A 27,724-nucleotide genomic window follows, 5' to 3' on the forward strand; every position below is an offset into this window, starting at 1 on the left:
AGCAAAGCCAGGCAGAAAATTTCAGGTTGATTAGAGACACAATATAACTTTCTCCTAAAGAGGACGAGAAGGATGGAAAAGAAATCATTTCGGAGAAGGCTGTGCTTTTTTTTTTTTTTACTCTTTTTCTTTTCAACCTCTATGATTTGAGGAATTTCCTAATGCTGCAAATGTCAGTAGATTAGGGGCAAACTCAGCAGAGATGTGGTAGGGCTGGGGTTGAGATAGAAAATCTAATGGGCATCCCCATCTCAATTTAATAGAAGATATAACTGATTATAAGGAAATCCTAAACTCGCCTCTTGGGTGCAGACACTTCCATGGCAAGATCACCTTTTACAAACATGCAGTCGGAAATTTTTGAGGAAGAAGAGCTTCTCCAGGACACTTTGAGATTTTTGGTATTTGAAGTACGCTCTGATGGCTTCAGATTTAAAATGAAGGATTTCCCAACCATCTCCTACAGCTCTGGATCCTGATAGGCATACAACCACAGGGCTGCCAATAAGTCAGAGGTGTTTTACTCTGTATTTTAGGACTCATTCAGTTATGGGGGTGCTATTAAAAAGCCAAAAAACAAAAACAAAAAAAAATGACCATTTCAATTGTAGTTAATTTATTGTATAGAAGAAGAGAGAAGACTGCAGACTGAGAAGAAAAACAAGGAGAAAATATTTTAAAATGTCTTCTTCTGAGATGCTCATATTCCTTGATTAAAACAGCTCTAAGGCTAAAAGATAAATATCAATATGTTGTTACTTTTTTTTTTAAGAAAATCCAGCCCAGTCTTTTATTGTAGATGTAAATTTATTTTAATGAGAAGAATGGCAAGCTTTAATTTGGCCGGAGAAAGTTGAAAAAACATTTGTTTTACTGTAGGGGGAAAAAAAGCCACCCAGGAATATGATTTTCTTCCAGAAAGTGGCTGTAATTCTCCACAAATTAAATCATAATATGAATACAGACCTCAGCAAATGTCGAGATTAACTCTGAACTCAGTAGAAACCAGTTCTGTCCACCAGGATTCATTGAATTCCTCCTTCCCCTCAATCTAGTCCGTGTGTGTTTTTCTCTTCCACCACACTGGAGCTCCATGAATAGAGAAAGGGGCTTCCATTGTGTCTCTCTGAACTTCCAAGTCAATGCAATTTTTAACCACTGGCTTGTGGTACTTTGAAAATCACCAGGGGCTGTCAGAGTTGGGTCCTCTGAAAAATTTACAGTGCTAAATCAGAGCATATGCTGGGAGGGAAAAAATTGCTTAAGATTGGAGCAAGTACAGTATCTGTCTGCCCCCTAGTGTAAGAGTCCTCGCTGCCTAAAACGCAACTTTAAAAGAAAAGAGCTCTTAAAGGGAAACGACTTTGAGCTCACGTAGGCATAGCAGAATGAAACTTCTGTACATTTTAATCTGAATAATTCTTCAGGGTTTAAAATTAATTGGCTCTGGCTTGGTTGGACCGGACTCCGATCTCGCCACCTCTGCGTTTCCTGAGTCACTGCCGGAGAGGTGATGATTTTTTTTTTTTTTTTCTGAACTGGGTTTATGCGCGTCCCCCTCACCCCCTCCTCTCTTTTTTCTTTCTCTGTCTCTGTCGTCTCTCTCGCTGGCTTTTTAAAAATGAGGAACCGTTCCTTGAACGTTCTGGACAGAGCACAGAATTGCTTAAGTCAGCCCGACACGGTTGTAATAGACAGCAAAAAGGTAAACGTTTGCCTGAAATCCGCACGCCAGCTCCACTACCCCGCCCGATGGTGAGTACCCTTCTCGTTGCGATTCTGCTAGCTTAACCGAGCGCTCTGCTCCCCGAGCCGCGGGCGAGGGCGCCGGGCAGAGCTTTTCTCCCTCCCTGCCTGGCTGGATGTCAGTTGCACAAGGTTGCAAAATACAGCGCAGAGGCAGATCGAACAGTAAATTCTGACGCTTAGTGCGAGCCTAGCAGCTCCTTTGCTAGAAAACCGAGTCGTCTATTGCTTGGAAAAACACGCTTATAGGACTGGTTTTTAGTTTGCTCTAGCGAAGGAAATGAGTTTGAGGAGATGGGAGGCACCGCAGTCTTTACGCTTCGGTTTAATCATATTTTGGCAGCTTCGCAATTGTATTTTCCCCTTCTCCCCGCCCCCCACCACCTCTCCTACCGCACACATGTAATAAAATATGGCAAGGCATTGAATTGACTGTCCCCCCTTCCCCGAACACCTTAAACCACAGTCCTAGGCATTTCATACACGTTAGCAATCCGATTTTTTGAAAATCCCCAAGTCATCCCCAACCCCACACAGCACAAGGAGGAAAGTGAGAAAGGAGAGAGAGAGAGAAAAAAAATACTGTAAGTAAACATACCAAAACCATATTTGCCTTGTTCAAGGTCCCAAACCGCTTGCATCTTCCTTCTAAACTGGAATAACTCTCCTTTAGTTTGGCGGGTGAAATAAATGCTTTGTTGGCCCCCTGAAAAGATGTGTCTTTGATAATTAAAGAGAATCTCCTCCTCGGTGTTTATCTAAGCGATTGTGCAAACTGATAAAAAGTAGGCACTAGCCTGCAGGGAAAAAGAGGAAAGGTGAAGGGAGAGATCTTCCACCTCAGGGAAGTGCTTCCCCATGTATTAGGCGCTCTCAGCCTTGGAAAGCCCTGCACAGTAACTTTAGAGAGACGAGGTTTCAGGGAGCTTTGTACATAGCTGCTGAGGAATGCAAGCCTCGCCTTTAAGAAAAAAAACCCCAAACCGTAGGTAGGAGATGTCTGGAGTGATCCTTGTCTCTCATCTCATTCCTTAGAAGGAAGAGTGCGTTGTTACACCTTGTTTGGGGCTGGAAAGACGAGACTTTAAAAACACCCGTCCAATTGAAAAAAATCTCCCAACTTAATGAGTTTAGTCGGAGGCTGGAGCTAACGGCTCAGCCTCAGCAGAAAACCGCCAACAACTATAGGCGATATTGCAGAGCAAAGACGACCCAAGGCACAGCCAAATTCCACTGTTTGGGGTCGAGAGGGATGGAGGCTAATCCTAAAGCAAGTTGGAAAAAAACAGAGGTGGGAGAGGAGGGGAAAAAAGCAGCAGCCTCGCAGACTGGCAGACAGGCTCCCCTCACCCTAGATCAAAGATAGAACTTGAAACAGGAGGGCAACATCTTTCCTAGGAATCCGTTGAAATCCTCATTTTCTACTTTTAACTCAACACCCCCAAGTGATTTTTCCTTCTCCCCTGCAGATTCATGTCCCCCCTTCCCAGTTCCCCTTCTAGAACTTTCCTGAAGAGGAAACCTATTTCTTTGGGGGGAGGGGTTTCCCCACTTTCTGTCTTCAGATAATGCATGCTTAATTCACCCCCTCTCTACATCCACCTCCCAAAATGAATAAAGGAAGCAGGAATACAGTAACTAGCAAAATTTGAGAATAAACTATGCTTCCCCTCGCAGTTTAATACTGTTTTAACTAATGGAATTTTTTTGTTTTGTTTTAAGAGAAGAATAATGGGGAAACACGGATCTTTTATTTTAGGAAACTGTTATTGTAAGATGTATGTCAGACTTGACAAATGGAACTAACCCTCTTCGGCTGCTTCTTGTCCTTGTCTTAAACAGGAATTAAGTTAAACACAGTGCTGAATGTTAATTACATGTTTACTGGCTAATGAAAATTACAAATAGTTTTGCCACCTCAAACAATGATGAAAACTCTGAAGACACTGTAATTATATACTTTGAGGGAAATAACTCAGAATATTGATCATAAGAAGTGTAAATCTTTTCTTAACTATTCATTAATACCATAAATATGGGCTACAGAAGTTTTTCCTTGTGGTTTGTCTCATCAGTTATACGAGTGGATGGATGGTGAGGCTTCTCTGGGGAGGTGATGAACTCATTCTCTTATAGAAGGAGGCCACTTGTGTAACTGGGGATGCCCCCCTCCCTTTCACCCCCGCCCCCTTTAACCCCAGCAGAAGGTCGAGGGATAGTTGAACAGGGGGGCCGGGCTCAGGGCAGGTGAAGGTGATCACAGCTCAGCCTGTTTCCTCCCCTCCCCTCGTCCTCCTCTCTCCTCCTCTCCCTCCTCCCTTTCCTGCCAGGTCTGATCGATGACTGCCTTCCCCAGCCAGGGCGCCTGTCGGATAACCTGGTGTTTGGGTTCCTAATGGAGGACAACTCACCGCTACCCAGCGATGCAGCCCTGACAACCCAAGTTCCCTGCTTTAGAGGTGGCTAGGGCAGTTCATTGCAAAAGAAGAAGAAAAAAAAAGTTGAGTGAGGTATTACTGGGTAAGGTGGCTCAGGCGGCTGAACCAGAACTGGTTTCCCTGGGTTTGGGAGTAGAGAAATATTTTGCTGTTTTGTTTTAACTCTGGCCTGGGTTGTAGCTTTGCACTCTGCAGTGTGGCAGCCACTTCGATCTTGGGGGTCAAAGGTGAGGGCTGCACTAACCCTAAAAGCCTGGTCCGGCCTGGCCAGAAGGCCGAGCCCGCAGAGGAGTGGGGGCTTGTCAGCCACGCCGCCTGACGCTTTGGAGAGGGTGCCAGTGAAACCCGCATGGGGGGGGCACAGAACTGAGAGCGGGTTTTAAGTGCAATATTGAAGGTTTTTAAAAAGTGCCCTAGGCTTGTGGGACTGGAGTCCTCTTTTTCCCTGAGAATTCCCAAGGCTCTGGTCTTTGTCTTAGAAGGAATGGAGTTTCTGAATGGTGTGAAAGGGACAGAGAGGGTCGCTTCAAATCGATTTTACTTGTCCTTTCTGTCTTTTCGGATCAACGCCCTTCAATGGGCACAGAGGTGCTCTTTCAACCAAAAACTTGTGCTACATTTTCTGCCTGTATTGGTGCTAAATACAATAAGCACTGGGCAGATTTTTTTCTTTGCTTTCCAAAGCAAGAAAGCACCCTAATTAAATTGTTTTATATGGACAGTCAAGACGGACCAATTAAGTATGCATTAGTATAAAGATATAGTCTGCAGATAAAGTGGTTTAGAAAATCACGTGTGCGACAAAGGAGAGGGTGCTAGCGCTGGGGAGGGGTGCGTGAACCAGCGATGTGGCTCACCTCCCTCCCTGGACCCGGGGGGAATTGCAGAAGCCTCGGCCTCAGGTGAGAGGGGATCAGGGCCGCTAACAGGTGGGCAACAGTGTTGGAGTTTTTCAGGCCCGTGCCCCCGACTGCAGAGCGGTGGAGCCCAGGGGGTTAGTATCTTTCACATCTTCTTCCTCTGACAAGGCAGCGGCCCGAGGTGGTGGGTCTGTAGGAGGGGGCGAGAGCGTGTCATGCCTTACTCCAGGTCGGCCCATTGCCTGGTGTCTAGATTCAGGGCGCGGCCCTGAAACAAGGAAGGAGTGTGCGCCTCGGGGAGGCCAGTGGGGATGAGGACACTCTCACTGCCGCGGCCGCAACCCTCTGGCAGCCAAGATCAGGGTAGGAGGCCCCCTTCCAACTCCTCCAAGCTAAGCGCTTTTTCAGCTTCTAAGGAAACGGGAGCGTCTCTGCGAGGAAAGTAAAGTTCCCGCCCGACGCCATCCGGCCCGAGGGGCGTCGAGGACCAGCCACAGAAGTGGGGAAAAGACTGAGGGTCGGAGAAAAGGTAGCGAGGATAGTGGCTCCCCGTCCGGGCCACCGCAGCTCTCGGCTTCTCCACAACCCCTCCACCCTCTGAGGTGTGGGCGGGCAGAGTGCATTTCGCCCCGAAGGCGACGACTCCCAGGGCAGAGGACTGGGCCTCCCCGCGTCAAGGCGTAGGCTTGTGCTAGGTGGTCCCCGGGCCTCGGGGGCGCGAGCGCAGCGCGCTGCCGCAGGAAGGGCGCGCAGGGCGCACTGGGCGCCCTTGGTTGGGGTGAGGAGGGGGGAGTAGGGCGAGAATTAGAGCCTGGGGAGGCAGCTGAATGTCAAAAGTGAAAAGGTTGAAAAGCCAATTTTCCCGGCGCGCTTTCGCCCCCCTTTGCTGGTTGCAGAGGCCGTAAATCAGCGGCCAGCGGCGAGGGCGGGAGGAGCCCCCTCGGCGGGCTCGGCGCGGCCCCGCCCTGACCGTGCACACCTCCCGGTGGGCCCCGAATCGATCAGAAGCCTAGCTGAGGATGTCACCGCACTAAATATTTACTGATCACACACAAATAGCCGGGGCTCGAACGATTTTCCTCAGTGAGGAGAGCGCAGAGAGAAGGGTAAATCATTTTATTAGTGTGGATAAAGCCCAGAGCACACTCCGGGCTGGAGTGTTTTAAGATGTGTCTTCAACTGGATGAAAAGAGTTAGGGAAATCGATACGGAGTGATTAGAAGCCCCCGGGGTGACGAAGGGGGCCGGGGCTTTCAGGGATTTGGCGAGGCTGAGAGGGGGGAGTGAGCCTCGAGGGGGGCGACCCGACCACCGCCAGAGAGCATCCGGGGGCAAGCCTGTGTCCCTCCCTCCTCGACGGGAGACGCGAGGGCGCAGCCAGCGGCAGGGAGTCCGCCGCGTCCCGGCGCGGCTGGGCTGGCGCTGGGTGAGAACTGCGCGGGCCGCCGCGGGGCAGAGCGCTTGGGCGCCACGGGGCTCTACGTCGCGAGTGCCAGTGGTCAGGTGGCCACGGAAGGGGATCGCAGGCCCGGCGTGGAGATGCTGGCAGGTTCCCGCACAGCGCGGGCTCTCCAGGCAGCTTCCCGGAGTAACGACGTGGCCCAAACGGGTTGCATTTTCCCCTGGCGCGCCACGCAGCATCCCCGAACTTTCTCCCGGATGCACCTCTGCCCCCTCGTCTCCCCTAGTGTTCCAGAGAGGACGCAGCGGCCCAGCCCAGCCCAACGGGCTGCCTCTCCATCTCACCCACCCAGTGTCAAGGGCGGCCGCCGGGTGGCGGAACCCGCTGCGGACCGCAGGGCAAGTGGATTCCAGGTTCGGGGCTCCTAGGCAGGTGGGAGGAAGTCTGAGGGGGAGCAGGAAGGCAGAGGCAGGGTGACACACACCAACGACGCCCCCTGGATGTCCCCGTCCTCTCCAGGGCGGGAAATCAGCTTTTAGGGGTCTCAAGCGACAGTCCAGCGAGGGAAATGGTTCTGTGGCCCCAAGGCTGGGTGCAGAAGCCTAAAGTGCGAGGGCGCAAAGGCTTGCGGGGCTCGCTGAAGTTAGCAAGGCTTTGGGTGGAGTTTGCTAGGAAGGAGAAGAAAACCTTCTCCCCAAACTCAAGCAGCAAAGTCCTGGCGCGAAAATGGCTTTTCACTTCTGGAAGCGGGAGGCATCGGTCGCTGCTGTGAACAAACCTTGAGGTTCGAAACAGCTGCAAATAATCAAGAAGGCACTAATTTCGGGGGGAAAAGGGGAGACCGAAGGTGAGGAAAGGGAAGAATTTTTTTCGTTTCTTCTTCCCTTTCTCGCTCTTAACCTTTTCCTAAAAATCTGCCCTTGCTGAAGAAACCGATAGCTTGCTGGCTTTATTATTTATTTATTTATTTATTTATTTATTTATTTATTTATTTATTTATTTATTTATTTATTTTCCCTCTCCCCAAATTGCTCGATTTCCTTGGCAGATTGAGGAATTCAGTTCAGGCTGCCCTACTTGGCTCCTCGGTGCAACAGGAAATATAACTGCAGATCTAATTAACCGTTTTTCAGAAGGGAGAATTTTTTTTTTTTTTTAAGTATGAATCCCAGTGGCTTGGAGTGATGTGTTCAGGTGTGAGGCGATTGGTGCCTCGAATTCATTCCTCGGTAATCCTCTAATTCCTGCGATGGAAGCTCGAGAGCATCGCTGACCTGGAGGCTGTCAGAAGCCGGGTCTCCATTAACCCTTCTTGGTCTCGGCCAGAGCGAAGGTTAACTACACTAATGTACCAAAGGGGCTGTAGCAAAAAAGGAAGGAAGGGTGAAAGGGAAGAAGGGGGAGAGAGGGGAGGTAAATTCACTCTAGTTGCAAGGATTTTAGAGCTCTGTCTTTCACTGGTCCTCCCCCACCCCCACCCTTCCTACGAAAGCGGGTTTCCATTCTGAGAGACAACAGTTTCATCCATCAAGGCAGCTCACTCCACGGAGATGGACTTTAGGGAATAAGAAAACACAATGTAGTGAAATATTTTCTTCTATTTAACTGACCACCCAGTTCACTTGAAAAATAATTCTAACATATATGCAACAATTAATTATTGTGGGAGAGGTTTTTAAAAAAATACAAATCCTAATATACGTTTTACCTTCTTTCATTTAAGTAAAAGCTAATTTAGAATCTTGTCAGTAGCCAAATTATAGCCATGAAATCTAGATGAGATTAGGAAAATCCATTCTGCTGTTTTCACACCTGGTGGCATTTTTAATGAGTAGTTATATAATAGTTATGTGAATGAAGGTATATGCACATGGGTGTGTATATATTCTTATGGTGGTAGAAGTTCCATGATAGATTAAAGGTTTATATACTCAAGCACTAGACAGAGGCTGTCACTCATGTGTACATGCTGAGGGTCTGGCAGAAAACAGTGCAAAAAAGAGTTTTGAATGAGTTCCTTGGAATCTCTATTGTTGAAATACAAGCTGAAGCAACTTAGTAATGGTAAAGCTGTTGTGCCTTGCAGAATCATGGAAAGATACTTCAAGGTAAAAACGTCAGTTTTCAGTTTGGTAGCTTTGGCAGGGCATTTAAACAAGAGGTGAACATCTTTTGCCTAATACATTTATTTTAAAATTCAACAATATGCTACTCTGTTTATTTTACTTTTCAATGAATTGAAGAATTAAAAGAGAATAGGCTCTAGCTATAGATGCTAGCTAGCATAAGGGATTTGTTGCCCATTTAACTAAGTCTGATGTGGGCTGTATATGCTTTTAATATTATATTGCAAGGCAACTCCAGCTGAGAAAGTTTTAAAGATATCTAAAGCCATGTGGACATCAGTTCTTATTTAGAAGTGGACAGGGTGAGGAAAGGTTGTCTGATTCTGTATTTTTTTCTCTTAGGAGACTGGTAATGAAACCTTTAAAATGACAGTTCATTTTTGGTATGTCAAAAAAGGCATTAATCAAATGGTATCAAGTGCCAGTCATTTAAATGTGCAGGTGTTAGTAAGGCAAATATCCAGGTAAATTTATGTTGTTAATTAGCTGCATCAGTGTACTTAAAGAAAATACAAACAGAACAACAAAGGGGATTTATCTTGCTTAATTTTCTTTAGCCACAAACTCAAGGTGAATTTCAGAAGGAGAAAACAAGGGCTAATTTCCATTCTGTTGGTTTTTAGAAAAACCCCAGTTTCAATATAAAGCATATAATTAGAGAAGTAAGTAAATGGACAAAGACAGATATACTGCCATAATAGAAAAACATAATGTATGAATTTAGAAAACATAATTAATTAACTATCAACTGCACTTCTCTTCTTAAATGGATGGTTTCTTGAAATGTTGAACATACACATTAAAAATAAAGGACTTCTGTGCAAAAGTGAGAGGAGGCTAACATAATATTCAGTTTTTTTGACCATAGGAAGTATCAACTTGAGGCTTTACAAAGTGTAATGTTTAAATAAAATTTACACTGATCTTTTTTATTTTGAATACAGGACACAGAAAGGTACCTTTCCTATCCCTACATTACAATTTATAATAAATTAATCAACCTTATCAAAGGGAGTACAATGTGCTTGACTGAGGTAAATTGACTGAGATGATATCACTTAAAATAGTTTAAAACAAAAGTGAAAATGTAGAAGGAAGAAAATATTGACTTCAGTGATAAATGTCACATTGGGTATATATTGACAGGACCACATTACATTGCATGTCAGGGAGAAGTTAAAAATTTAGGCAACCCTATTTCTTGCAGAATGCATGTTAATAATGTATTTACTGACTCCAAAAGTTATGGTGGAATTTTTTATTTTGCATATACTTTGTTGCCATATTGCCATCCAAATAGAAAGAAGTGAAATTTAAGCGAGGGGGGATGGGGTTTAAAAAATATTAAACAATGTTTTTCTTTATAGTCTTCAATAATTATGCTTAGTTACTCATTGACTTTTTTCATATGATTTTGATTAATAGCTTTTAAAATCATATACTATTGTGCTGAAGTCATTGTTTATACATTGAAAACAAATTCAAAGGCATCAGATCTTTCTCAGAAAGTGCAATTGAATGTTCAGTTAATGAAGAGCTACTATTTAAATTTCCCAGGTTCCATTAAAAACAAACACACTTACAAACACCTGAATCTATTCTTTCCGAACAACTCTTAAAATTGCAACTGGCATGGCTGTGGATGAATATTTTATATACGAGCCTTTTGTTCTCTTCTTGTTTAGCAGGGAAATGCCTCTAATTTGTCTTTTATGCTTAAATACTTTTAAAAAAAGTGTTAGTCCATATGCAAGAATTACTCATCCCCTTTAAAAAAAAGTGAATAAAATTCTAATTATAGAGAAAAGGTGTGATGTTTACTCTGAAGTTTCAGGAACATGTAAAGTTTTAATAAACTAGAAGAAACTCTATCCTAGATAAATTTAAATAGGGCAGCTATTGGGTATGGTTTATATTTGTGTGCTTCTGCCTTCTTGCCTTTGGCACTAAGGTATCTGGGTTTTTGTCTTCACGTACTGTCTATTGTTAGCAGATTTTGAGATTAAAAAATATTTTCAAATTGTCTTGCCTTTATAGCTCAATGCATTATTAAATTGGAAAATAATATTCACTTCTGTGTTCAAATTTCTATGTCCAGACAATAGTAAAGAGGTGAGTTTCTGCACTACCCCCAAAAAAACCCCTAATAACAAAAAATAAAACATCACTACATATACAAGCTAAAGAGGAAAACAAAATCAAAAACAAAAACCTTAGGCTTCAGTGTGTTGGAAATACAGAATCATTGTTTTTACAATGGAGCTCTTTACAAGGCTTTTTTCATCTTATCTACCAAGATGGGACACTTCAGTTTTGTATGATTTTTGAATTTTGAGCAAGTTTTAACAACATATCACAGGCTTTTTGAAGTGAAGAAAATTTGAAAAATAAGCCTCCAGAATAAAAAAAAACACAGATAAGTGACAGGGCATGATGGCTTGCCTCCGTTTTTAGGGATGTTACAGAAGTTTTACTTTAAAAATTACAATAACATGCTTTTTCATTGGGTGCAAAACAAGATAATTATAGGAGAAAAAAGAAGAAAAGACTCCCTCCCACTCTCCGCCACCAAAAAACAAAACAACAACAAAACCCCAAAGAAACCCCAATCCTAACCCCCACCCTTACCACTTATAAGGAAAGTTTCTGTGTAACTGTGGGTCCTGCAGTGGTTAGACTCTAGTCCATAGCCTGGCAGCCTCAAGAAGGAGGCAGAGTCTCTGAGCTCAACTGCAGATGACCTACCACTTTGAGGTAAAGTTTGGAAAGCAACTGTTGAAAGTTAACCTCTCCTTGCCAAAGAAGGTTTTCAGAGGCACGACAGTGAAAGCTGATATAACCAATTTTATTATTTTCTAAGGCATCGCTAACTTTTATGATCCCCCCCCTTTCCTTTACTATCCATCTTTGTGCCTCCAGGGCTAGTGAAAGAGCAGGGCAGATTCTAGATTGCTTTCAGAGTTTGCCTTCTCTGATGATGGATTACCACGTCAATTTAAACGGCATAGGATTAATTTGTTTCAATGATTTCTCTTTAGGCTGAATGCCAGCCGTTTTTCTATCTCTTCCCTTGCTCTTCAGAACAACAACCAAAAAAAACCCAAAAAAACAAAACAAAAAAACCGTTCTTTCCATATTCTAAGTTAGGAGACAATAATAGAAATAGACAAGTTAGGTGTAATGTTGCAACACAGTTATGGGTCTGAGTGTTTTTATCTCTAAGAGGCTGAAACATACAGTCAGTCACATTAAAATGAAATTGGATTCAACATTTATTCAATAAATACTTGTCTTGTAGATAATACAGTGCCAAGTGCTTTTGACATATAAGGACTTAATTTGTCTTGGGTAACAAGTTATTAATATGGCACATTTAAACTTGCCACCTACAATAAGGTTTTTGAGATCTGTAAAAAACTCAGATGATTATTGTGAAAAATAGTTTGTGTGAAGGCGGGAGATCTTTCTGAGAATGAATATCTTTATTACATATATATATATATATACACATATACACACATACATATGCATATATACATGCACACATACTAGTAACACACATACATGTCAGATCACGTGCAAACAAAAAAGTTCAGTAAAGTTAAAAATATCCATTCATGATGCAGGTAGATCTAACCTTTCTAAACTAAGAATGTGTAAGCCAGTTTTCTCTTTTGAATGATTTCTAAAGTGAACAAGAAAAATGCTGTTCAAATCCACCTTGCAAGACCAAATCCATTATGAGGATGAAATGGCACAAAAAAGCACTTAGGTGCAATCCAAAATCAAACACCCCCTCCAGATTTTTCACCTAGACTAACCTTGCAGCCAGATAGAGCATGTTGCTTGTAGATAAAGGCAATTTAAGTGAAATAAGCTATCCCTAAAGTGCTTATTGTATTTCTTTCTTAACTGGAGGTCCTCCAGCAGATGCAAAGGAACAGGAGAGGGGTTTTATCCTATAGACTGACTATGTTGAGTACATGTGGCTGTTTTGAACACTTGGCTGCTGTTTCATTTTTTTTTCGGTTTTCCTAATTGCTTCTCCTTTTCCCAGCATTCCCCTGCACTGAAATTAAGCATCATAGTTCAGTATAATAAATTGCATTCCGAATATGAACACAATGGAATTTCTAGCCTTCCTCTTTTCTTCAGGCCTCTCAATGCTGTATTTGAGCAGGTTCTACTTTCTAAGGACATATGCAATCTGAGGCCAGTGACTGCCAGAACAGGAATCTATGCAATTTTAATTTGTAAAAAAGTTGTTAGTTGTTAACCTTGGGGGAGATTGTGCATCTCTGAGAAACCAAATCTTTGAGAGCTCTCCCTGGGAAATGATGTTACACATGAGCAGAAAATCTAGGCAAGAAAGGCTAATTGAATGAGGAGAGAGAATTAGGTTAAAAAATAGAGTACAATCTAGTATCACATTTTCACGAGTGTAACTTGAAATGAAGGTGTCTTCAAGTCGCCAGTGATGCCAGAATGTTTAGATGCTGGCCACAGATGGGAACACCTATTGAAATGTGTCTGAAGAAGATTAATAGGGCTTGTCACTGTTGGGAAAGCACTGCTTTGCTGTAAATTTCTACCAGCACAAGATGAATTACCGATGAATGCTCACTTATCAACCCCATCACTATCGTTCGACACTAAATCAAATTGAGAAGTTATCTGCAATCAGAAAATTTCTTTTTAAAATAGACATACACCTTTAGGCCCCAACTCTTTACTAATCCTACTCAGAAAACAATTCCTGTCCCATGATGCTTCTTTAGCTTAAAAAAAGTTGTATCTCAATAATGTATATATTTTTAAGTTCACGTGCAATGGACAGCTGGTCAATGGCAAAGTCTGACAGTATTTTAACAAGGTATGAAGACTTCTTGGAAGCTGTCATTGAATATTTCATAAAGTGTGTTTTCTTTACTTTGAGATATTTCTTTCTCTAATTACTTGGAAGGCAAAGAAGAGAGTGCTGTTTTCCTGTTCTAAACCCTGCTCCTGCAACCTAATCATCTTCTAACTCCCTGGTAAGATAAAATTATGAGAGAATTGCAAGTTTAGGTAGAGAGCAGTAGAATAGGATTAAATGGATAACAGTGATAACTGAGGAAACGCATTTATTCTTTTATGATTACATGGTGTTGCATGTATCTCATTTCTAAGGAGATTTATTTGAGAAACAAATCAGTGGCGTTATCTCTTTTATCATCTGTTAACCAGCTCTAAGCATCCAGAGGCTTTCTGACCTAGGAATAATAATGTTTTAATAAAACCATCAACCCTTGTATTTTTATAGGACTCTACCTATTTATGAAAGTTATTCGCACATGCATAACTCATTTGGTTTTTACTAAAATCCTGCAAGGTTGATATTTTAAATTCCCATTTTGCTGACGAGTAAACTGAGGCTCAAAGACTTATCTGAGGCCATGGAACTAATAGGAGCACAGTCAGAATTCATACCTAGGTTTCCTAGGATCCTTTCAGGGTTTTTCTCTATGTAAATGAAGAAGAAAAGGGTGGTGATACTAACAGCAGCCAACATTGACTATATACCAGAACTATGGTAAACATACACATGTATTTTATTTAATCTCTTACACAACTCTGAGGTAGATGTTGGTGTTATTTTCCATTATCCAAGAGAAAAATAAAAAGCAAACCAAGGCTTATGGAGGTTAGGGACTTGCCTGAAACTCACATTGCTAGTAAGTTGGTGACATGTTATTCAAATCCAGGAAGTCTACATTCAAAGCCACTTCCCTATCCTATGTTCCCGTTTCCAATTGCAAGGAGTCTTCAACTGCACTGAGTGGTCACAAGAAACCCACTTATTTGTGGAATATAAAAATCCCTCAGACTCTGAGGCAGTGTGTCATAGCAGAATAGATCCTGGTTTGGAAATAGACCTGGATTTAAATTCTAGCTTTACCAGTTACTAAGTATGTGACCTTCACTTCTTTGGCCTTTATTTTCTTCATCTCTAAAATGGGTGGTTGGGTCAAATGAAACTATGGGCATTGCTTTTGGGTGCTTCCTTTTGTCATGGTCTCTAAGAGAGAAGAAGTAAGGAACAGAAAAGTGACAGCCATGTCTGAGGAGGCAAGCAGGGACAAGTGACAAATGAGGTACTTTGAGAAGTTGTGACTGCCATCTCTCAGAGACTGGCATTGGGGACACAGCATTGGACAAAGTCTCTTTTCTTCCTCTCTGCTTTCAGATAACACGGAATGCTTAAGGACAAGGATAATGCTTTACAAAACCATAGAATTTAAAACTTACAAGGAGCACTTTACCTCCCTTATTTCCCAGATAAAAGCAAGAAGAAAAACCTGAGGTCTGGAGAGGTTGGGTGACTTCTGTAAGTTCTCCCAGCTGATTGGTGACAGGGTTGAAATTAGACCCCTTTTCTCTTGGGCCCCAAACCAGGAATCCACCCTCCCTCCCCCAATATCTTCCAAACTATGCTCCTTATTCATCAAAAAAAAAAAAAAAATTTTAGATGATCTCGTCGTGTCCCTATTATAACTATTTTGCTGCTCTAATTATTTTGATATGATAATTTGTGTGGGTTATTATTGGTTGTAATATGAAATCTTCCTAAATCTCTCCCACAATAATTTTTCATAAAATCTGTTAAGCTAACCAGCCGAAGAGTTTAAGCTGCAATGAAGAATCACACAATAATAAAAATATTCTGTAATCTCCATTAGGTCACTGTAATATTCCAATCTGTATTTATTACAACCCTCCTCTTATGCTTACATAACCAAAATTGCTAGATTTATATTCTCTAATGGTTCCCCAATGGGAAAAACCTGTGTTTTTTATCTTCCTTTTCCTGTCCCAAATCACCCTTCCACATACATTGGCTGCTTTGGGAAACCCCGTCTGGGTTTAATCAGAAGTTGCAAGACAAAATGTGCATTATTAAGAAATATAAATATTTTCAGAAGCAATCAAAGGGATGAAAGATTGATTCAGCATGTAGATTGGACCTAATTCGAAGCAGCTTTTTTCTAGTGAAGGCTACCGAGATACAGAGGCAGGAGTTATTGTGGCCACCAGTAGGAAATGCCCACTCATTAGAATGTCAGGATTTCTCTTGCTAGGTATGTTGAAATACTTTTTTCAAGGTGTATTCTCTACTCTCTGGGCTGAAACACCTTTCTTGCCACCCTTAGGGACTTGGAGTAGTTACCTTTGAGAAATTTAGACTAATTCCTTCTTCTCTTTAGAGTTTAGATCAGCGAGTATCTCCATTTTCACAACTCGGAAGTTGGCTCAGCATTAACTTCATAAGAACATTTTGGCCTGGAGGCATCAGTATTACAATTTCTTTCTTGGCTTTATAAAAGGTATCACATTATCTACCTGGTCAATCTCTATTGGCTTTCAAAAGAGAGACATGGAAAAACCTAATAAGCTTCATTAAGATACCTGCTTTAAAAACAACAGGCTGCCTCATTTAGCATGTTGCTTTGAAATGTCTCAGCAGAGCTGGGTGGTCATTGCTTGAATACAGGTATTGCTAATTTGGGATCTTTGTCAGTCTGGTGGCTCTAGAAAAAAAAAAAAAGTCTAATGTGTAGGTGGAATTTTAATACATAAGGGATCAAACCCTGATTGTTGTATTTTGTTTCTGTTTTCTTTCTTTCTTTCCTTTAATCCTACTTTTTGTCCACATGGCTATGTGTGAGAGATGGCTTGATTTTCTTGATATGGTTCACCCATCCACAGATGGAATTCGAAAGAGGACTGAAAATGTCTTTAAAATCAACACAACTCAGGGAGTTTGAGTGAACCAGTTTTTCTTTGTTGTAGGGTATAGTATTATTGGCTGTAGGTTTTTTGATATACATTCTAAATTAGGCCTGCAAAGGCATGCTTCATCTTTAATTCATCACTCTCAGCTGAAAGAGATTAGCAATGTCTAGCACGCACCCCTCGTATGGTGCTGACCTCATCAAGTATGGCCTGAAATTAATTAGCCTCATTCATTCCAAATGGAAAAGGATAATGGAGCAGCATTTTAGAGATGACCATCACAAATTGTATGCAGCATATTTAAAAGGCTCCTATTTTCAAACCATGTAGATTAAAATTCTTTCCTGGGTTTACAATATGCCAGAGTTTTCAAGGACCCAGAGGGAAGCCTGGGCAGGTTTCGGACGTATATGTTTGTGTGTGCGCATGCGTATGCCAGTGTACGTGCATGCCCAGTTGTTTGTTGTATGAGTGTTAGAACCTGTGTATGGATGTGTCCATATTTAGCTGACTTGCTGTCTAGGGTGATACCTGGAATACGTGACCGACAAAAATATGTTTCATGCTGATTTAAATGATCCGGTAATAGAATACGTTAAGAGTATTTTTCTTCTTTTTTGGTTGCCATGAATACCATGAAGCGGGCACGCTAGCACAAACTTGCTGCTATTTTCCAGTTAGACGCTATTCATCCTCTAATTTAGAAGCCGAAAGCCTCTTAAAGAAATGCTCGGTGTTTCTATTTGGAGTTACTTTTGAAACTTTCTGTCTTTTCCCGGTCCTTACTGTTTCATCATATTTCAAAACATGATTGAGGACTAACTTGGATTACAGAATCACTTAAATTTACCACCTTTCTAAGATTAGCTGATTTTTTCCCTTTTGGGAATTGACTAAGGAAGGCCCCCAATTTTTTTTTTTAACATCTTTATTGGAGTATAATTGGTTTACAGTGTTGTGTTAGTTTTTGTGTTATAACAAAGTGAATCAGTTATACATATACATACATCCCCATATCTCTTCCCTCTTGCATCTCCTTCCCTCCACCCTCCCTATCCCACCCCTCTAGGTGGTCACAAAGCACCAAGCTGATTTCCCTGTGCTATGTGGCTGCTTCCCACTAGCTATCTATTTTACATTTGGTAGCGTATATATGTCCGAAGGCCAAATTTTTGAATATAAAAATTGCTTTCTTTTCTAGCCAAAATAATCTTGACTGGGGTTCTTTGGTATTCTCAAAGATGTTGTAAAGTTTATTTTTGTTACCAGTCATTTGGGGACTACAGATTAGAAGAAAAAACGTGTGACATTTTTTGTGTGTGTTTTCAGGTTTTAATTTTTTAAATAATATAAAGTGTGGTTAATTTATGAAAAAGTATCAGTAGTATTTGGGAGAAATTTTATCTAATTCACATTTCTTAAGAGAATTTTTTTTTTTTAAATCCCAGAATAACTTTGTTTAGTTCCATTAAAAAAAGTAGGTATTCAAAGTAATGTAACTGCAAAGCTTCTAGTTAACTACTGGAGTGAAAAATGCACTTCTAGGCAAATAATCTTTTTAATCTCATTGATATATTAGTCTCAATATATAAGTTATTTAAGATTATTTTGCCTTATAATAAAACAGAAACTGTAAGCATGTTGCCCATATCTCTGCAAATGTAGGATTTGGAAATTTCCCTAAACTCACTTTTGCCTAATCTTCTCATCCCAAAGGCCTCTTTATTTAATGGGCATATATCATTTATATGTCCAAGATCATCAGTCACAAACTGTGAACCTACCATTTTGACATAAAAGATCTATCCTTAAATCTCCTCAAACCTCTAGCATATAATTTGAGGAAATTAGCTAAAGTCTGGGCTTCTGACTTCTGGGGGGAAGAAATGTAAAACTGGAGAAAGCTTATATTATACAAATTTGATTTTAAAGTCATGGTTTACCTGAGCCAGGGATTAAAAATTGATGCAGCTGCAGATCTTTAAATGTTGACAGAAATAGATAATCTTGTTAATTAATGTCTGGTCAACTTGGAATTTTGTGGCTAATAAACACAGTATGAAGTAAAGGAGAATATTTGCAAAAATAACATGACTCATTAAAGCATATATTACCAAAACTGTATTTTCCTCATAGTTATATATTATTGAGACAAAGAAATGTATATGCTCTAAAATATTGCAATTTGCTGAAATATTGAACAGCATGTCTCAATTTTTATTTAAAAATGTTTTTTATCAACTGAGGTGAAAATGGCAGGAAAACCATAAATATAAGGATTAAGGCTGCGTGAAATTTGAGTTCATTCAAATGACAAACCCAAAGTAAAACTCAGATGAACTTACCAAATTTCATTTGGTATCCACCTGAAACTGTAAATCCTCTTTCGGCATTTGAGAGTAAAAAGGAGGTTCATCTAAAATTCAAACCAGATTTTCCTAAAGCTAACCCAGATTCACTCACTTTGGGGTAAACTACAGTTGTGTTTTGGGTTCATAATAAAACTTTCATCCCACTTTAGCTAATGATGAAGAGATGATGGGCTGGGGAAGAGAGCTAGATGTTTTGGGAATTGCTGTTTTGTCCTATTTTATTTCGTATTTCCTGTAACATTCTGAGTTGGGAAGAACAGTATATGAAGCCCATTTTCAATGATGTATGTGGAAATGTGACCACATATGAGAGACCAGAGGGGAAACTGACAGTTAAATACGCATACGATTTTTTAAAGAAGGAGAATCTAAATGAAATGTCCGTAACCAACATTTCTTGAGTGCTTACTGTAACCAGGCACAATTTTAAGTACTTTGCATGTATTAACTCAACTTAGTTGACCATAACAGTACCAAACAAACACAATTATCTCCATTTTGCAGATAAGAAAGACTAGGCACATGGAAATTACATAACTTGCCCAAGGTTACACTGCTCCTAAAAGGGATTTGAACGCCAGGATGCCTGGTTCTGGAATCTCTGTACTTAAGCACAATGCTATACTGCCTCCCTAGAGAAAATATAATTGCAACGTTGTTTGGAAAACAAACTGCTACAGACTATACATAGGAGAAGTATTTTCCCATTTTTAACTGCTGAGAACAGAAGTAAATGTAATGGCAGAAACCAAGGTCGAGAAAGCTCATTCTTGTCTAATCTTCTTAACCCAGAAGTAGGAAGGGAGTTGAAGTCCCAAATCTCCCTGAAGTCTTTGCTGAGTGTCTACTTGGAATGCTACATATGTAGAATACCTTAATGCCAAAGAGATAGAGATAAATGGACTGGAATTCAAAGAAAAAAAGTACAAAAATGACAGGGTGAGAGATTGACTTGGGAGGAAAGATCAGAAGAACTAAATAAGGGAAACTTGGAGAAGCAATAGTTAATATAGAACTCAATAGCACTCTAGAAATATTTAGAAGAAAAATGAAGGCCTACAAATGTCACCAGGGAGATTGGAAATAGGTAAAGAGGAAGGTCTAAGAGAAAAACAAATTAAGGGAACTCAGATTTTGTCATTTTCTTGCAAGACCAGTAATGAAAGCTATATTTTCTTGGAATACTGAAGCCTAAATCAGAGATTTCACAGGAAAACAAAAATATGTTCCCTGCCTTGTGTAGGTTGAAGCAGAAAGATAGGCATATATATATTATATATATAGATAGATACACACACACATATATATATAATATATACTATTACATATATTACTATATGATAGTAATATATATACTATACAATTATTAATATATATATACTATTATGATGTAAAGTATTTTTTAAGCCATATGGCTTTAAAATTACTTTACCTCATAATAGTATGTGGAATGCCCCCATAACCTTTATATTCACTTTCTCATTTAATTCTCATGATGAGTTTGTGAAGTTTATACTATTAGCTCCATTTTGTAGATATGAAAACCGAGGCTCAGGGAGGTTGTGTTACCTGCCCAGGGTCATGCAGCCTGTGGTCCCCCTGCATCGTCCCAAGCCTCATCTCCTCCCAGAACACCATACACTGTCTTCTCTCCCACAGCATCCCCAGGACTTCTCCCAGAAGATGATGTCACAGAACAACTGGTTTTAGGCCAAATTTACTGCGGTGCATCACACTTAAGGCATGTACTGATAAGAACACGTTCTGCTGGAATGGGACATAACCTGGCTTCTGATAACTGGGGGCACCCTCTAGGAGGTGGCCTGTCTGCTCAACTTTTGCAGAAGCTATGTATATTAAGTAAACACTCTGAAGTTGGCTTGGATGGGGGAGCAAACGATAGATGGATGAACATTCAAACATGGACTGGAACTCTCCAAGCGGGCCCCCAGTCTCCTGTGTTTACAGGCCCCCAAATGAAATCACATGGCTGTTTATAGGAGTCTTAGTGCTGATGAAAAGACTGAGTTAATGCACCAAACTTTTCTCTGCCAAAGGAGAAAAGTTCCAGGTTCTTTAAAAAGTATGTAAAGCATCTGATCTGAAAAGTGGCAACAGCATTTGGGACCAATTACCCAGATTAAGAGGCAACAATGCTCTGTTTACACTTTGTAGCCAAGAGCCCTTTGGCTCTGGCCCACATGCTGGAGATTGTAAATTACAGAAATTTCAGCCTAACATTGCCTTCTCTTTTGACCTGTGTGTCTGAGGGTAGAGAAAAGCAGCTAGAAAAACCCTGTTGTTACTTGCCTTAAAATGTCAATGAATGGGGAACTGAATGTTGTCTTCCAGGTAAGATGTTTAACACAGATCCTCTGCAAGGAAAGCGTGCATTTTGTCACTCAGGGAAGGGGCTAATTGACTGTGGATGCTGTGTCAGGATGTGGTTTTTCAGTTTGCCACTCCTCAAAAATGATTTTTGCAAAAGAAGTTAAAAGTAAAGGCTCTCTGACATCTTTTGCTTAATTACCATTGCATTCCACTTTAACTCCGTTTTCCAATATGCTGTGGATTAATCAGTAACAAATGGAATTTAGTGGCATCATTACCATGAGGACTGTACTGCTGAGAATGGAGAGACACAGATTATGGTAAATACAGCCATGTGGGCAAAAAAGAGGCATCATTTGGCCAAAACTTGGAGGCCAATACAGGTCAGACTCATTTGGGAATGAGATTTCGTTTTCTCCCTTTACTAAGGAGGCCAGCCCCCAATTTATATAATCCTGATAATTCCAGAAGTTTGGGGAAAATATTCTTCTTTCTTTCAACATAATCCTGATGTTAAGGGCTTGACCTTGCCGGGGGAAAAGGAACCACAGAGGTCAGAAGGCAAGAAGAATGGGAGGCATATCTATTCCTGAAGCACAGACCTGCCAAACCCAGTGGTGTGGAAAAGACGAGTCATTATTTTACCAATGGCCGTAATGCACATGTTCAGAGGTTTAGAATTTAACCACTTTCGATACCACATTTAGACCATCAAACTGGATGTATCCAGAGGCAGGGACTGAGCTCTTTTTAAAGTTCTATAGGTTGGATAGTCATTTCGATGAAAACGTGATTGGCATTGTGATTGTGGAGTATTATGGGAATCTTAGGATCGGAAAACATTTTGTTTTGTTTTGGAAAACATTTTTTACCCCGTAATCCAGGGTCCACTTCATGGAGGGCTGTCTTCTGAGGCAACTCATATCTGAGGGCATTCCAGTCCCCTTGGATGTCAACATATTTTTTTGATAAAAACTGATCAACAACCAAATTTATTCAATTTTGGATTCTTCTGACCCTGGTCTATCTCAATAATTTACCATTTTTGGCAGTGTCAGAGCTTCCTGACATTTACAATTAACTCACAAATTAACTTAGAAATGATAGTAAGCTCTCAGCTAAATGATATAGTGGCCACTGGGGACCAGACCAATTTTCTAGAATAAGGTTAGGGCTAAGTTGCTCTGTAACAATGCTAAGGTTGGTTGTGTAGAAGTAGCTATTCAAGTGTGAGCAGGAATCTATGTGTGAGGGGGAGATGTTATCTGCCTCTCACTCTGCTGGTTACTAAGCCCTCTGATATTTCTTCATCTATATAACAGGGATAACCGGTTTCTAAAACATTGTGGAATTCAAGGCTCCATAATGGAATCAAGAAGTCATGAACGGCTCCCTTGGAAGGAAGCTTGGAGGACACTGGTCCAACTTCCCATTGAAGCCAGAGGTCTGGAAATGGGCAGATGGTCAGGCAGACACCGATTCAGCATTTTCAAGAGTTGTAAATTCAAGGCAGGTAATGTAAATATGTGAAGGTCTGGGTGAAGGTTGCCAGTTAGCCCTGGCCAGCCACCTAAGACAGATGGGAGGGATAGGGTTCCCTTTCCCCCAGGCTACCACTATTGGGAGCTTTTTTTTAGAAAGTTTTGTTCCTTCTGTGGGAACCAGAACGGTGTCCCTGGAGCATCTTTCTACAGAGTTGGAGTCTGTCCTCAGAAGCAACAGAGTTGAAACACCTCATCCCTACATCATATGGCAGACTTTCAAAACCTTGAAGGTAACTTTCATTCTCCCCCACCCCTTCAAGCCACTGCTTTTGTTTTATTGGCTAAGTTCCCCAGTGCCCCATATGACACGGACGCAGAAGTTTTGTCTTCCTGAGTTGGCCTTAGTTTGCCAGAGTCTCTTAAGAAGAATCCAGAAAAAAATAAAATATTCAGAAGTCTTGTGACCAGTGCTATCTATCAGGTCACGTGACTTTAATCAGAGCCCTGGTCAGGGAGGAGCCCCCATACTGTGGAGTCAGACTTCAGTCATCTACGGCTTGTACGGGGGATTTATTGCATTTAAGAACGTCTCATGTTTATCCCCATTAAACTGCATTTTGTTTTGGCTTTTGGTGGCTTTTAGAGTCTATCTCTCTCATCTTTTGTTCCTTTACAAATTGCATTAGCATGTCTCTTACAGTTTTGCCCAATCATTGATCTGAATATTGCAGAAGCCAGGATTTCTGGGGTTTCTAGGCTCTTTGATGTCACTAGTAGTTATGCTGAAAATAGTTAAAGCTTTATTTCTTTAATTAGCTCCTAAGCAACCATTAATAGTAAGGTTTCTGGAAACTAGATTTGCCTGGATTTAAATCCTGGGTCTGCTGACATACCAGGTGTGTGGCCTTGGGCCTGCTGATTTAGTACCTCAGTTTCCTCATCTGTAAAATGGGGGATAATAATATAACTATACCTATGGTTGTTTTGATGATTAAATGAGTTAATATATGTAAAGCACTTAGACGAGTGACAGATACATAGCATACACTATTTAGTTTACAATGAAAATAAATCAAGACAGGGTCCCTAAGGACAAGGACAGTCTCTCGTTTGTATCTGTGTCTCCAGAGACTAGCACTGTGCCTGGAATATATTTAGGGCTAGTAAATTGAGTATATGGATGAGTGAGTTTCCATAGTGTTCTAGACACTAGATGCAGACAGATAATATAATCAATGCTATGATTTCCAATGCTAACAGATTTTCAATACTATTATAAAAAAGAAGTTGTCCACATTCAATCTCAGGCCATCATCGGGGTGGTTATTTTGCCCCCAGTTTTTCTAGGAATGATCATCATTGTCACCAGTGTCTTTATTGATGCTAATCTGTTATGTCTCAGTTTAGCTTGGAAGACCAGAAAAATCACACTACGAAGTTTAGTCTCAGCTCAGAAAAAGAGCAAGGATACAGCTTAGTTTGCCTGCCCCAATCTGAGAGGTGACACTGTCTATTTTTAGCATGAAAAGTCTCTTAACCCAAGAATGCTAGCGTTCCTTAGTCAGATCTTCATGTTTAAACTTTTGTAGATTCCCCAGCCATCGTCAGACTCATTCAAAAAGACATGACAAACAATTTAAATGTTTTAAACATCATCCACAGTGTGGAAGTTTCCACATCTGTGTACCTTTCCATTAACACCCCAAATGAAGCGCTGACATCAGGGTAGGTCTTGATTTAAGTGCATAGCAACATAATGCCCCCCTTGGTTCAGTTTCTGTATGTGAAATCTTTCAGAGATATCTTTTACATGGAATTCCCTTTGAACTTCCGTCCAGGCTAATTCAAACACGTTCCGTATTTTCCTCCTTCTATTAATACAGTGGAGCTCAAGGAAGAAAATTCACCCGTGTTTCCTCCTTTGTATATGTTCGATAGGTACCCCTGCAGCAATTACCTACTAGGAGCGGAGGAAGAGGCGGTCTGTGAGCGCAGGGGCGACCGGTAGGTAATAGGATCCGTGGTTGTTGTGGGTGTAAAGTGCTAACACTTTTTTTTCTGTACGCGAGCCTCTCACTGTTGTGGCCTCTCCCGTTGCGGAGCACAGTCTCCGGACGCGCAGGCTCAGCGGCCATGGCTCACGGGCCCAGCCGCTCCGCTGCATGTGGGATCTTCCGGGACCGGGGCACGTGTCCCCCGCGTCGGCAGGCGGACTCTCGACCACTGCGCCACCAGGGCAGCCCTGCTAACACTTTTGACAGCCACCATCCTAAAGGGGTGTAGCAAGTCATTGGAAATTTGTGCACAGACTGCCCCATCCATTACGCATCACCCGTATCATACCCATCATCTACCAAGGCAGAGATGCTATTACACTCAGCGGGCCAAGGGCTGCCCGAGTTTATATACACACAACTCCCACTGACTCTGTGCTACTGATGTACTTCAGTGCGAGTTGTCAGCAGCATAAATTTAGCTCAGTACAGTCACAACCACAGCAGGCGCAGCCAGAGATGTGGCTGTGTGTTAAAAAGGCTGAGGAAGAACAAAAAAGCTGTCCGTTTTCACAAGAAATCTTACCCCTAGAGCATGAAGAACTGTAGCCTGCCACCTGCCACACCACCCTCATCCCACAGCCTGCGGATCCCAGCCTGGGACTTGGAAGCAGCCGAAACAGAGAGATCAGGTTAAAAAAAAAAAAAAAAAAAAAAAGGCCTATTACAGGGCATACAACTGTGTTTTGCATCCAACCTGATTACGTGAGGGAAAAATTCCCCATACATAGATGATCCTCAGAACATTTATTTATCAAAATTTCGAGGAACGTCTTGGAACCAGTGACCCTCTTTAAATAGAGAATATTTAAAATAGGTACAACAAAGGTACATAGATGCCCACATCTTGAAAGCCACTAGTCTGAGTCAGACGGTGTCATGGGTGTTATCATATATATTTTTCATACTAATATGAGAATTTATTTTTAGTCCTTTCATAACGTTTTTGCCATGTTATCTAATGTAATTCTTTGGGAGGTCTTTCTTGGCTTTTCAGACAACCCCAAGTCATACCTTATAAGTGATCAGGTGTCATTGACCTCAAGCCCAGCCTGCAATAAACTCCAGGGTTTAATCTGTATTCTGAGCCCTTGCCACTGCAGACAATGAAGTCTATTCATAATCAGTGAAAGTGCCATAGTTTGGCGAGCAGGGCCTGGGTGCCAGTCCGTGCTTCATGTCACCCTAATTGTGTGTCTTAGACATGTTGCTTAACATCTCTAAGCCCCAATTTTCTCATCTGTATCCTGAGGTTAACAATTTCTTCTTCACTGTGATGCTGTGCAGACAATACCAGAAAAGATGTGTGAAACACTTAGCACAACATAAAAGCTCCATCGAATGGATGGATGCATATGTCATACTGTATGGCACATAGTAGGCACTCAAGAAAAGCTTCCTCCTCCTTCTTTTTCCTCTCTTCTTACCCAAGACAGCCTAACACGTTACTGCTCATGCAAACCTAGGTCTATTAAGAAAAATACGGTGTTTAAAGAAAATAAATATTATCCCATGTGTGACAAATGGCCACACATGTGACAGAGCACATTTAAAGCTATTCTCATCCTTTGATAGTTGTTACAGAACAGATAAGAATAATCTATTCAAAAGGAAAATCAAAAACTAAAGAGTAAGCAAGGAACCAAATTAGACATTTAGTCAAGTCTGATTAATAGCTACTTCCAATGGTGATTTGAACTGAGTTCAGGATCCCTGCCTATCTGACTATTAATGTACAGTGGTGAGGGGTGACCATATTAAGAAGCGGAATGCATAGTTCATTCAAAGTTCACATAGATTGTCTTAGTTTGTGAAAGACCAAACTCAGGTGCAATTCTGGTAATGCAACAAAACTAGTATGTTTCATGATAATAAGTTTAGGTATAGAAAACTATCTTTCTTCTGGATAAATTTAGCTTCCTTGCCATTTCTTCATTTTTTTTTCAGTTTTTTCAATATGAGGACCCTAGTTTATAGTAGAATTAATCATGTTAATCATGTGTTAAAAAATTATATCACTCTAAAAGACTTCCAGTCATTCTAAAAAGGGTAGTCTAGGTCACATTCAAAAAAGAAGGCGTTCTTGAACAGGAAAAAGTGCAATAGGTAAATTTGAAAAGTATGAGTAATTAAGTAAAGATGCAAACATTTCTTTTTATATGTTTTCTGATATAAATATGTTGCTCTATCATTGTTAAGTAACTCCCATTGGCACATTTAACTCTGAACGCTCTGATGGGAGATGCGATATTATGTTTATTAGAAGAAAATAACAACTGAAGTTTAATAAATTTGGAAAGAGTACATGCAAATTTGTGTGTGTGTAGGAATTGATTTTTTTCAGTTGACAAAGGAATCTTGTCTGGTTTGAAATTGCAGTTAGAAAATGTTGAAAGTAAAAACAAAAATTGAATTTGTACCAAATTCAGGGGCTTTGAAGAGCTGATGTGTAAAAATTTGGTAGTGGTGATGACCATGCAGCCACTTCTATTTGTGTAATAAAATCAGAAAAAATACAACAAGATTTACTCTAAATATAAGCTAAGGTCATAAATCAAGCTCTAAAAAAGAAAATAAAATGGGTGTACATACATCCAAATATACATGATAAATTCTTTAAATTCTTTTTGTCTCATCAAAGATAATAGAAAAAAAAATAATAAAATTAAGCTGACTTCTGCCTTCCAGCTCTCTTCCTTTTGTGTAGAGCTGATCATAGTAGTGGCCTCTTAAATCTGGCTAACTCTGTGGTCAGTGAATATTGTTTAACAAAAATTCTTTTTCAAAAACAAGGTCCTTCCCCTGCTCATCCACATTTGCCTCAATTTGACTTATCCCCCCACCTCCCAGGCATGTCAGATCAGAGAATCATATCAACCCACGTCAAATCGATTTAGGACACAAAATCTTTCCTCAAAAATGAAATTCCCTATGAAAACTTAACAGGACCAACAAATACATCAGAAAAGTGTTATGGTGAAAGTGCCAGAAGTCGAGCTAAAATGAAGGCCAAATCTTTGAGATCAGGGAGAAGGGGAAAAGGGTCAGACAGAAAGAGATGTGAAAGGAAAAGCAGGGCAGGAGGAGAGACAAGAAGGAGAGAAGGGACCCAAATTAGAACAAGAGGCGATGTTTATT

At 40.9% G+C, this 27,724-nt stretch overlaps 1 protein-coding gene and 1 long non-coding RNA gene across 3 annotated transcripts in view; one reads left to right on the forward strand and one right to left on the reverse strand.

The window, feature by feature from the left end:
- NR2F2 (nuclear receptor subfamily 2 group F member 2) overlaps positions 1-27,724 on the reverse strand; it is a 115,221-nt gene that overhangs the window by 10,247 nt on the left and 77,250 nt on the right. The window contains exon 1 of one of the 2 annotated variants that reach the window (XM_060155954.1): positions 2,345-2,731. The exons of the other annotated variant lie outside the window; for it this stretch is intronic. Coding sequence (XP_060011937.1) covers positions 2,345-2,387 — 43 coding nt within the window. The 5' untranslated portion in view covers positions 2,388-2,731. Of the gene's footprint in view, positions 1-2,344; positions 2,732-27,724 lie in introns of those variants that run through there. 2 annotated transcript variants of the gene reach the window in all.
- The window catches only part of LOC132524125 (uncharacterized), a 41,118-nt gene continuing 14,727 nt past the window's right edge, over positions 1,334-27,724 (forward strand). Inside the window, exons 1-4 of the long non-coding RNA XR_009541799.1 lie at positions 1,334-1,510; positions 1,627-1,755; positions 22,371-22,561; positions 24,471-24,536. This is a non-coding gene — a long non-coding RNA (uncharacterized LOC132524125). The remainder of the gene's footprint in view (positions 1,511-1,626; positions 1,756-22,370; positions 22,562-24,470; positions 24,537-27,724) is intronic.

The sequence above is a fragment of the Lagenorhynchus albirostris genome, chromosome 1, assembly GCF_949774975.1.
Source record: "Lagenorhynchus albirostris chromosome 1, mLagAlb1.1, whole genome shotgun sequence".
NCBI classification, from domain to species: Eukaryota; Metazoa; Chordata; class Mammalia; order Artiodactyla; family Delphinidae; genus Lagenorhynchus; species Lagenorhynchus albirostris.